Here is a 13098-nt window from a genome sequence, read left to right on the forward strand (position 1 = left end):
AAACTTAATGTTACCACCCTTGCTTTTAATTTCAAGGGAGGTTATTTTGACTTTGTTGAGTCAGTCCATCCGACAATCATATATTTTTCGAATTCTTTACATTTTTCATATAGTCATTTCGTCTTAACTTCCCTGCACTCCCTATTTATTTCATTCCTCAGCGACTTGTATTTCTGTATTCCTGAGTTTCCCAGAACATTTTTGTACTTCCTCTTTCCATCAGTCAACTAAGGTATTTCTTCTGTTACTCATGGTTTCCTCGCAGTTACCTTCTTTGTACCTATGATATGTCCATTCCTCTTCAACTGTACTGCTTACTGAACTATTCCTTACTGTTGTATCTATAGCCTTAGAGAACTTCAAGCGTATCTCATCATTCCTTAGTAATTCTGTATCCCACTTCTTTGCGTTCTGATTCTTCCTCACTAATGTCTTAAACTTCAGCCTACTCTTCATCATTACTAAATTGTGGTCTGAGTCTATGTCGGCTTCTGGGTACGCCTTACAATCCAGTATCTGATTTCGAGATCTCTGTCTAACCATGATGTAATCAAACTGAAATCTTCCCGTATCACCCAGCCTTTTCCAAGTATACCTCCTCCTCTTGTGATTCTTGAACCCAGTATTCGCTATTACTAGCTGAAACTTGTTACATAACTCAATTAGTCTTTCTCCTCTCTCATTCCTTGTCCCACGTCTTGTAACCGTTTCTTCTACTTCTTGCCCTACAACAGCATTGCAGTCCCCCATGATTATTAGATTTTCATTTTGTGGCATGTATACCTGAACTATCATTGTCGCTGTTGGTTTGCTGTCGATACTGATAAGAATAATCACTGAACTGTTCACAGTAACACACCCTCTGCCCCCACCTTCCTATTCATAACGAATCCTACTCCCATTATACCATTTCCTGCTGCTGTTGATATTACCCTGTACTCATCTGACCATAAATCGATGTCTCCTTTTCATTTTACTTCACAGACTCCTACTATATCTAGACTGAGCCTTTGAATTTCGCTTTTCAGATTTTCTAGCTTCCGTACCACGTTCTAGCTTCTGACATTTCAAGCCCCGACTCGCAGAACGTTATGTTTTCGTTGATTCTTCAGTCTTTTTCTCATGGTCACCTCCCCCTTGACAGTACCCTCTCGGAGATCCGAATGGGGGTTATTCTGGAATCTTTTACCAATGGCGAGATCATCATGACACTTCTTCAGTTACAGGCCTCATATCCTGCGGATCCACATTATGTTTCTTTAATGCAGTGGTTTCCATTGCCTCTTCATCCCCATGACATTGATCATTTCTGCCTGTAGGGGCAGACCACAAGGACAAGAAGTGCTCAGAACCTCTGTACCCTCATCTGCCCTCAGCAGAATGATGGTGACCTCTTATGCCTGAGGTCTTCGGCCGCCAATGTTGATTATTAATCAAAATTTGAGGGGTGGCGGGTTTCGATCCTGGGAACAATGACATTTTGATTAATGATGAAAGACGCTACCCCCAGGCCACGGGTTCATATCCTTCGCTTTATGACGGGTAAAATTCTCCGGGGGACAGTTTCGTTCAACGGAGTGATTGGAGAGCCCATACCAGAGGAGGTAGTGATAATGGACGCTGGTACGGAGTCGACGTTCTAACTCACCCCAAAAGTGTTCCATTGGGTTCAGGGCAGGTGTGTGGGCAGGCCAATCTGTTTCAGGAATGTCATTGTCCACATACCACATTCTCACAGATGCTGATTTATGACAGGATGCTGGTACAATCATCGTCTCCAAACGCTTGCTCCTGTGAAGGCAGTAGGAAATACTGTAAAATATCTTCATATCCTTCTGCATTTAGTATTTCCTTAACCGCAATAAGGGGACTACATCCCCAACCACGAAAAGCGCAACTCCACATTCTCCGTACTTCACTGTTGCCACTACAGATGATGGCAGCTAACGTTTTCCAGGCACGCGCCAACCCAAACAGTTCCATCGGATTGCCATGGGGTATAGCGTGTTTCATCCCTCCAAATCATTTTCACCCACTGTCCAATGGCGTAGGTTGTTACACCACCTCATGCTTAACTACAGAAATGTATAGTTTGTTCGGAGCTACTCGACCATTGCACACTATTGTTTTTAACTCCCTACGCAGAGTAGTTGTGTAAGCTGGACCGCTGATAGCAGTTTAGAACTCACGACATTGATTTCACGCGATTTCTTACAACCACCCTCTGCAAGCTCGACCGTCTCTGTCCGTTACTACATGGGGCCTGCCTGGTTTTGACATAATATGCGTTGTTCCTTCACGTCTCCACTTCACAACGACATCAGAACAGTCCACTTAGCCAGCTTTGGACGGGATGAAATGTCGCTGATGGATTTGTTACTCAGGTGACATCCAATGACTAGTTCACTTTCGAAGTCACCAAGCTCTTCTGATCGATCAATTCTGTCCTTCCACTTCCTTTTACATCGGGTGGCGCAGATAAAAGTAACCCGTGTAAGTACACTATGTGATCAAAAGTATCCGGACACATGGCTGAAAATGACTTAAAAGTTCGCGGCGTCCTCCATCGGTAATGCTGGAATTCAATATGCTGTTGGCCCACCCTTAGACTTGATGACAGCTTCCACTCTCGCAGACATACGTTCAATCAGATGCTGGAAGTTTTCTTGGGGAGTAGCAGCCCATTCTTCACGGAGTGCTGCACTGAGGAAAGTAACGATGTCAGTCGGTGAGGCCTGGCACGAAGTTGGCGTTCCGAAACATCCCAGAGATGTCCTATAGGATTCAGGTCAGGACTTTATGCAGGCCAGTCCATTACACTGATGTTATTGTCGTGTAACCGCTTCGCCACAGGCCGTGCATTATGAACAGGTGTTCGATCGTGTTGAAAAATGCAATCACCATCTCCGAATTTTTCTTCAACAATGGGAAGCAAGAAGATGCTTAAAACATCAATGTAGGCCTGTACCGTGACAGTGCCACGCAAAACAACAAGAGGTGCAAGGCCCCACCATGAAAAACACGACCACACCATAACACCACAGCCTCCGAATTCTACTGTTGGCACTAGCTGGCAGATGACGTTCACCGGGCATTCGCCATACCCACACCCTGCCATCGGATCCCCACATTGTGTACCGTGATTAGTCACTCCACACAACGTTTTTCCACTGTTCAATCGTCCAATGTCTACGCTCCTTACACCAAGCGAGGCGTTGTTTGGCATTTACCGGCGCGATGTGTGGCTTATAAGCAGCCGCTAGTATTTGAAATCCACGTTTTCTCGTTCCCGACAAACTGTCATAGTCCTTGCAGTGGATCCTGATGCAGTTTGGAATTCCTGTGTGATGGTCTGGATAGATGTCTGCCTATTACACATTACGACCCTCTTCAACTGTCGGCGGTTTCTGTCAGTCAACAGACGAGGTCGGCCTGTACGCTTTTGTGCTGTACGTGTCCCTTCAAATTTCCAGTTCACTGTCACATCGGAAACAGTGGACCTAGGGATGTTTAGGAGTGTGGAAATCTCGCGTACAGACGTAGTAATACACAAGTGACACCCAATCACCTGACCACGTTCGAAGTCCGTGAGTTCCACAGAGCGCCCCATTCTACTCTCTCACGATGTCTAACGGCTATATGAAAAACGTATGTTTTGGGGGGTGTCCGGATACTTTTGATCACGTAGTATTTAAAGGAAATGCAGTGAAATTACAGAAACGAAGAGTTGAAGTGGACTTAGCATTTATTTACAACGAAAAATACAGTGAAAAACAAATTTATAGAAGATATCGCAAGTGGCCCCCTGCAACATCAGTAACAGCTGTGCACGTCTAAGTATACTCAGACACACCCGGCATAAAGTTCGGATATCGATAGCGGCAACTTCACGGGTGACGTCTTTCGGTTCCTGTATTATGTGTGGATTTTTTTCATAAATCTTGCTCTTCAAGTGTCCCCATAGGAAAATATCACATGTTACCACATCTGGCGAACGTGATGGCCATAAATGTTTGTTTCGTTCCTCAGTGAAAACATCACCGACCCGTTTCAGGGATACCTTAGATGTGTTGCACGTTGCTCTATCTTTCTTGAAGAAGCAGTATTGCCTTACATATTCAGTGAGCTGAGCACAAAATGTAACAAAACTTTCAATATATGTAACCATATTCAGTGTAATGTCAAAAAATGTCAGTCTAACGATGAGAGCTCCTGTTACACTCTACAAGATGCTGATTGTGCATCATGGTTTGATTGCTGATACACAATGTTAGAGTTCTCCGTTATCCAGTACCTTGTGTTCTGTGAATTCACAATTTTCGGAAAAATGAAACCATGCTCCATCAGTCGTGAAGCAATGGAAAGTGTCTAACAAACCATCGTTGATGTTACTCAAAAGCCACGTCCAGTAATCAACACATTTCTCACTGTCATCTTTCCGCGATTACTTCACAACGGTCACACGATAAAGTTTCAGGTTAAGACTTTAGGATATCTGCTGGCAACTTCTCCAACTTACATGCGCCTGTTGGGCCAATTTACGTGCAGGCTTCTTTGGGCTCCGAATAATTCTTCAGCGAAAGACTACAATAAGTACGGCTGACCCAACTGAAGGAATTCTTAATTGTCAATATCAGTTATTTTCTCCAACAGGCGTGTACCTAAGATATTATTTTATTTTGAAGGCGACCAGTTTCGTCATTCCACTATGCCATCGTCAGGTCCCATATGCGTCTTTCCAAATGAACGATATGTCATGGTTGTGATCTTCAGTCCAGAGACTGGTTTGATGCAGCTCTCCATGCTACTCTATCCTGTGCAGACTTCTTCATCTCCCAGTACCTAATGCAGCCTACATCCTTCTGGATCTGCTTAGTGTATTCATCTCTTGGTCTCCCTCTAAGATTTTTACCATCCACACTGCCCTCCAGTACTAAATTGGTGATCTCTTGATGCCTCAGAACATGTCCTACCAACCGATCCCTTCTTCTAGTCAAGTTGTGCCACAGACTCCTCTTCTCCCCAATTCTATTCAATACCTCCTCATTAGTTATGTGATCTACCCATCTAATCTTCAGCATTCTTCTGTAGCACCACATTTCGAAAGCTTCTATTCTCTTCTTGTCTAAACTATTTATCGTCAATGTTTCACTTCCATAAATGGCTACACTCCTTACAAATACTTTCAGAAACGACTTCTTGATACTTAAATCAATACTCGATGTTAACACATTTCTCTTCTTCAGAAACGCTTTCCTTGCCATTGCCAGTCTACATTTTATATCCTCTCTACTTCGACCATCATCAGTTATTTTGCTCCCCAAATAACAAAACTCCATTACTATTTTAAGTGTCTCATTTCCTAATCTAATTCCCTCAGCATCACCAGACTTAATTAGACTACATTCCATTATCCTCGTTTTGCTTTTGCTGATGTTCATCTTATACCCTCCTTTCAAGACACTGTCCATTCCGTTCAACTGCTCTTCCAAGTCCTTTGCTGTCTCTGACAGAATTACAATGTCATCGGCGAACCTTAAAGTTTTTATTTCTTCTCCATGGATTTTAATACCTACCCCAAACTTTTCTTTTGTTTCATTTACTGCTTGCTCAATATACAGATTGAATAGCATCGGGGAGAGGCTACAACCCTGTCTCACTCCCTTCTCAACCACTGCTTCCCTTTCTGTCCCTCGACTCTTATAACTGCCATCTGGTTTCTGTACAAATTGTAAATAGCCTTTCGCTCCCTGTATTTTACCCCTGCCACCTTCAGAATTTGAAAGAGAGTATTCCAGTCAATATTGTCAAAAGCTTTCTCCAAGTCTACAAATTCTAGAAACGTAGGTTTGGCTTTCCTTAATCTATTTTCTAAGATAACTCGTATGGTCAGTACTGCCTCACGTGTTCCAACATTTCTACGGAATCCAAACTGATCTTCCCCGAGGTCGGCTTCTACCAGTTTTTCAATTCGTCTGTAAAGAATTCGCGTTAGTATGTTGCAGCTGTGGCTTATTAAACTGATAGTTCTGTAATTTTCACATCTGTCAACTCCTGCCTTCTTTGGGACTGGAATTATTATATTCTTCTTGAAGTCTGAGGGTATTTCGCCTGTCTCATACATCTTGCTCACCAGATGGTAGAGTTTTGTCAGGCTCTCCCAAGGCTATCAGTAGTTCTAATGGAATTTTGTCTATTCCCGGGGCCTTGGTTCGACTTAGGTCTTTCAGTGCTCTGTCAAACTCTTCACGCAGTATCGTGTCTCCCATTTCATCTTCATCTACATGCTCTTCCATTTCCATAATATTGTCCTCAAGTACATCGGCCTTGTATAGACCCTCTATATACTCCTTCCACCTTTCTGCTTTCCCTTCTTTGCTTAGAACTGGGTTTCCATCTGAGCTCTTGATATTCATGCTTCTCTTCTCTCCAAAGGTCTCTCTATTTTTCCTGTAGGCAGTATCTAACTTACCCCTAGTGATACACGCCTCTACATCCTTACTTTTGTCCTCTAGCCAACCCTGCTTAGCCACTTTGCACTTCCAGTCGATCTCATTTTTGAGACGTTTGTATTCCTTTTTGCCTGCTTCATTTACTGCATTTTTGTATTTTTTCCTTTCATCAGTTAAATTCAGTATCTCTTGTTACCCAAAGATTTCTGTTAGCCCTCGTCTTTTTACCTACTTGATCCTCTGCTGTCTTCACTATTTCATCTCTCAAAGCTACCCATTCTTCTTCTACTGTATTTCTTTCCCCCATAATTGTCAATCGTTCCCTAATGCTCTCCCTGAGACTCTCTACAACTGTTTCTGTCAGTTTATCCAGGTCCCATCTCCTTAAATTCCCACCTTTTTGCAGTTTCTTTAGTTTTAATCTACAGTTCGTAACCAATAGATTGTGGTCAGAGTCCACATCTGCCCATGGAAATGTCTTACAATTTAAAACTGGTTCCTAAATCTCTGTCTTTAGCCATAAATCCCTGTATGTCGTCAATGCAGTCGTTTCAATAATGCTTCATTCGAAGACTTGATAGCAACTGTAAAGTTGAGTTGAGATGAGTTGTTATCAAGTCTTCGAATGAAGCACTACAGAAAGGTTTGAATTCACAACATCCAGGGATTTATGGGATCGTTGATGTGGAGAGATGCATATGGGACCTGCTGATGGTATAGCGGAATGACGAAACTGGTAGCCTTGAAAATGAAATAAAATAACATCTCATTTACACGGATGTTGGAAAATTTAATTGATATTGACAGTTACGTAGCTAACTGATGTCCCCTGTCGATGATGGATCAACAGAGATGAAGGAATTCTTTGTCGTTTTACGTTTTACACAGACCCGTAGGTGCGCCAGTTTTTATACGGACTCCGAACTGCTTTCTTTGCTGGCAGTCCTATATCCGGATACTTGACCCCCAAAATTTCACGAGTTTCCTTAATCGAACCTATTTTCACATATGCTTCCACAATTTCCATTCTTTCTTCTGCCGAGAAAGTCGTTTTGTACACCGCGAAGTGAAACATCTAACTTCACTGATGAAATCAACTGAAATGCTGCCAGAAGAATGCTAACAATCGATTATTGCACAAAACCGTCCATTGTTATAGCTGTTTATTCCAGAAGTCGAAATATTGCATCCGTATTCAAAGTGGAAGCGGGCTGCTTCGAACTGCGCCCCTCTGTACTTGAGAGTCCATATCTCGTGACATCTGCTGGCCCATTCCGTGTTACATAGGGGTGTCCCGATACTTTTGATCAGCTAGTGCACAGAGAGCAATTTTCCCTAGGTCAATACGCGAATGAAATAGGAAAGAACATGGATGTTGTTATAGATCTTATAGTTATATGTTACCCTGAGACATTTAAATCTCTTTTTATTATCTACGATAATAATTATAAGATCTATAAGATCACCATTGGTACAAGGACGACCCATTACGTCCAATGCTGGGATGCTCGTTGTAGCGAAACCTATTAAAGGCTTTACTTTACCGAAGTATGCGATACCCTCCAAATTCAACCAGTTTAACGAGTATTTATGATTATAGAAAAGTTATTGTGTATGTTAACAATGATTGCATAACTTGTCTCCATAAACATCCAACCCATTAAATTATACTGAATAACTGACCCACACAAAAGTTAATATCACTTGATCTCTGATACAGCAAATGCCATCACGTAAAAACACTAAGTTCATCTTAAATAATTAATATGAAGTACGAAAAATAGTGGCCGACTTACGTATTTTGGATCTCCTTAAATAAAAATCACCCAGTGAAACCTGTTTGTTCACTAGGAGCGTTTTCACTCAGTATTCACGTAAACACTCCTATTTTAGACGAAAACCAATGTAATTCTTAATAATTCATGTTATTTACTTATTTAAGCAAATTAGAGAAGTCAATTGACAAACTTCTAAAAAACGGCCGTTTTGTAACAAAGAATTATTCTGCCAAGTCAACAAATCTGTCATTTTAGTAACCTGTTAAATTGTCACTCGATATAAATTAATAACTTTTCTGCACAAATTACGATAACAGATGTACATGTGACTTATAAACTATATCTCGTTTTAGTAGTTCTTTGACAAGGTTATAAATACAAGCAGCAAGAAGGGTCGGGAGCGGAGTCTGAATGTCACTTTGGTAAAGTGTATGTGTGTTATTGTTCGAGGTGGAAAACATTGCAAAGAACATGTAAAAGAAGTGCTACTTTGTGTTGTGTCATTGTCTTTGGTGGACAGTGGAATTAAGATGGCCACCAGAGTAATAAATATTTGAAGTTTAAATATTTGTTGGTTTCGCTCATTATTTACCACCAAAAGCACATCAAAAACACGGGACCTCATCTTTTTACCCCTAGATAACCAGATTTAGAGCCAGCATCAGCATCGAGACACAGCAGCGATCCAGCAAGCAGCAGCGATTACCACAATGCATTTTAATGGCGCCAACCTAACATCAAGTGCTAACAAGCTCCGTAAATGGGAGTGAAATCGATTATAGCAATATCTACGACCAGGCGACCATTATATTGTCAATATCGGAGAGCCCTGGCAGTAGTGACAATATATAAGGGTAAAATGAATTGAAGTTTGTGTTGGGGAGGGCACTCGGCTTAGGTAGTTCATGCAGCAATGTTGACCGTCGGGCTGTGGTAGTGTAATGGTTATCATTTCTCTTTAGCAAACAAAAGTCCCGGCCGCAGCACAAATTTTAATTCATTCGTCTGCTTCGATCATTATCGATGTTATTGGTAGGATGAACCCTCCTCCTTGCAGTGTACACCGTTTTACCGAGTATTTGTGTAGATTTGGTTATAATTAAACTGTCCCTGTTTAACACGGAAACTAATTACTGTACGAGTACTAAACCTGCCAGCATTAATGTCCAGAGTATGGGGTGCATGATTTCCATGCACCACAGCGCCACAGTCCAATTCGTTATGGCCACCAGTTGCCGTGATCAGCCATCGTGATTCATAGTCTCACACACCTGACCAGTCCCAGTGCACTTGTTGACGTGTCAACATGAGCTCGAACCAAAGGAGCAGGGCTTTATTGGTGAAGCTCTATTGCCAAAACGACAGCAATGCTGCAGCTGCACTTCGAGAATATCGCCGGCTGGAAGGATGACAGAAGGGTCCTCTTTCTCCACCTGCTATGCGGAGCATTATGAAGAAGTTCGAATCAACTGGAGAACTTGCCGTCGCTCCGGGAAGAGGTCGACGACCGGTTGCACCACAGATGGTTGATAAAATCGCTGTTGCTATGACAGACAACGCTGCGCGCAATTCCCGATTGTTAGGCAGTGGGCATGATGTGTCACGACAGTTGAACGTCCCATGGTCCACTGTATGGAAGGTGCTTCAAACCATTCTCAAATGGTATCTATAAAGGATCCATATCGTACAGCAGCATGCACCTCAGGACACACAACGGCCGGCCGCGGTGGCCGAGCGGTTCTAGGCGCGCAGTCCGGAACCGCGCGACTGCTACGGTCGCAGGTTCGAATCCTGCCTCGGGCATGGATGTGTGTGCTGTCCTTAGGTTAGTTAGGTTTAAGTAGTTCTAAGTTCTAGGGTACTGATGACCTCAGTAGTTAAGTGCTCAGAGCCATTTGAACCATTTTTTGACACACAACGACGTCCCATAGTGCTCAGAGCCATTTGAACCATTTTTTGACACACAACGACGCGTTGATTTTGCTCTCCAGTTTCTCACAAGGATTGAAGTTGACGAGGGCTGGCCCAGGACCATCCTATGAACAGACGAAGCTCATTTTTCTCTGACATGTGAGGTGAGCACACAGAATTGCCGAGTGTGGGGATCTTCACCTCCAGTCACTGTGCATGAAGTTCCTCTGTACTGTGAACGTGTCACAGGTGTGGCTTCGCAGCTATGTTCGTCTTCGGCCCAATCTTTCTTGAACAGGCTGGCGTTCAAGAACCAAAGACGTGCAGTGTGACTGGCCAGCATTACTGCGACATGCTTCGCCAGCATGTCGTACAAGCCCTACAGGAGAGAGACGCATCGAAGTCAACAGTTTTAATGCAAGATGGGTCCCCACGGCACATCGCTCGTGTAGTTCACCTGCTCCTCAGAAACACATTGCAAACGATAGAATTATCAGCCGACCGTTTCCAAATGCTTGGTCGGCGCGATCACCTGATATCACTCCCTGTTCTTTCTGGTTGTGGGTCTATCTGAAGGACAGGGTTTACCAGGGAACATTCACAAATGTATACTAAGATGGTATCTGTTCTTTCGGACATGTCCGAAAGAACAGATACCATCGGTGACCATGCAGCTCGTTAGAATGGAAATTACAATGAAATGAACACCCTTAGCTGCTTACAGGCGTTGACATACGTCAACGGGGACAGATGAAAATGTGTGCCCCGACCGGGACTCGAACCCGGGATCTCCTATCCGAAAGAACAGATACCATCTTATTATATATATAGTTAAGGCTCACCGGCCACTTGACCATCTTCTTCTTCTGTGCGAATGCACAAACAGTGCCCGAACTCTTACGGGAATCGGCAACGCGCCGCGAGTAATGAATATAATGGGCGGGGGCACTACGAATGTAGTGCGGGACAATACGTTGAGAATAAGGGTTTCGCGGGAGGCGTGCTAGTAATGAATACCTGCAGTCGCGCTATCCTCTGTGTCCTCGGTGGCTCAGATGGATAGAGCGTCTGCCATGTAAGCAGGAGATCCCGGGTTCGAGTCAGGGTCGGGGCACACATTTTCATCTGTCCCCGCTGACGTATGTCAACGCCTGTAAGCAGCTAAGGGTGTTCATTTCATTGTAATTTCATTCACAAATGTGCTGATCTGAAACGCAGCATATCAAAAGAGGTAGCCAACACACATACGGAAAAACTTCGTTCTGCTGTGCTGAATGCAATCCTGCGCTTTCAGACTATTCTGATGGGCGCCATATTGACCCCCCTTTGTAGCAGTAATGGTCCCGGCACGTAATGGTATGATGTACCGGAGCCGCATATTAAGTGTTTCAATTGAATTGATTCTGCATTTTTTGTCTTCCCCATGTCCTTGACATTAATGCTGCCAAGTTTGGTACCCATGCGGCAATTAGTTTCCGAGTTATAACGTGTTTAATTATAACCACGCTGTAGACGCCGATGAGTCGTACCTTGGGCTTGACCGACCAGATCTGCTTGGGCAGCAGCTCCACGGGCAGGTGGCACTTGATGAGCCTCGGCGACTTCATGCCACCGACCACGTCCAGCGAGTGCGGCGGCTTCTTCACTGCCTGAGGGATGATCGCCGACACCCTGAAAATGTCACGGTGACGTCTGAGCGAAATTCACTCACTTCATTTTCGGCTACGCTCGTTTGCCTGGTGTTAGACTTACTCCAGGAAAGGAAATCTGTCGATTAGCGGAACTTTCTTCGCCTGGTCGAAGTCCAGGTCGTTCATGAGCAGCCACACCAGTTCCTGAGACCACGTGGTACCTGCAACAATCACATCACACCATGAACTATTCACACTGTTGTTGTTGTTGTTGTTGTGGTCTTTAGTCCTGAGACTGGTTTGATGCAGCTCTCCATGCTAATCTATCCTGTGCAAGCTCCTTCATCTCCCAGTACCTACTGCGACCTACATCCTTCTGAATCTGCTTAGTGTATTCATCTCTTGGTCTCCCTCTACGATTTTTACCTTCCACGCTGCCCTCCAATGCTAAATTTGTGATCCCTTGATGCCTAAGGACATGTCCTACCAACCGATCCCTTCTTCTAGTCAAGTTGTGCCACAAACTTCTCTTCTCCCCAATCCTATTCAATACCTCCTCATTAGTTACGTGATCTACCCACCTAATCTTCAACATTCTTCTGTAGCACCGCATTTCGAAAGCTTCTATTCTCTTCTTGTCCAAACTATTTATTGTCCATGTTTCACTTCCATACATGGCTACACTCCATATAAATACTTTCAGGAACGACTTCCTGACACTTAAATCTATACTCGATGTTAACAAATTTCTCTTCTTCAGAAACGCTTTCCTTGCCATTGCCAGTCTACATTTTATATCCTCTCTACTTCGACCATCATCAGTTATTTTGCTCCCCAAATAGCAAAACTCCTTTACTACTTTAAGTGTCTCATTTCCTAATCTAATTCCCTCAGCATCACCCGACTTAATTAGACTACATTCCATTATCCTCGTTTTGCTTTTGTTGATGTTCATCTTCAAGCTTCAGTCCACAACTCGTGGTCTAGTGGCTAGCGTTGCTACCTCTGGATCACGGGGTCCCGGGTTCGATTCCCGGCCGCTGTGGGAATTTTTCTCTGACTGGGGACTGGGTGTTTATGTTGCTCTCATCTTTTCATCACCATCATTATCATTCGTGACAGTGGCTAATTGGACTGCGTAAAAATTGGGACTTTGTAGGGGCGCTGATGACCGCGAAGTTGAGCACTCCACAAACCAAACATCATCATCATCGTCACACTGTGATCATTACAGAGTTGATGAAAACAAATCAAATGATGTTCTGCAGACCACCTTCTAGGTAGGGCAACGATAGCTGTGAGTAATTACCTTGGGTATTAATAAAT

The 13098-nt window shown here is 43.5% G+C and overlaps 1 protein-coding gene across 2 annotated transcripts in view; it reads right to left on the bottom strand.

Annotated features, from left to right (window-relative positions):
- The window catches only part of LOC126425147 (luciferin sulfotransferase-like), a 105963-nt gene that overhangs the window by 28522 nt on the left and 64343 nt on the right, over positions 1 to 13098 (bottom strand). For both annotated transcript variants that reach the window (XM_050088097.1, XM_050088096.1), the window contains exons 3-4: positions 11894 to 11993; positions 11671 to 11812 (exon numbers count right to left, since the gene is read on the bottom strand). In XM_050088097.1, the coding sequence (XP_049944054.1) occupies positions 11671 to 11812; positions 11894 to 11993 (242 nt within the window). The remainder of the gene's footprint in view (positions 1 to 11670; positions 11813 to 11893; positions 11994 to 13098) is intronic.

Source organism: Schistocerca serialis, chromosome 10, assembly GCF_023864345.2.
Source record: "Schistocerca serialis cubense isolate TAMUIC-IGC-003099 chromosome 10, iqSchSeri2.2, whole genome shotgun sequence".
NCBI classification, from domain to species: domain Eukaryota; kingdom Metazoa; phylum Arthropoda; class Insecta; order Orthoptera; family Acrididae; genus Schistocerca; species Schistocerca serialis.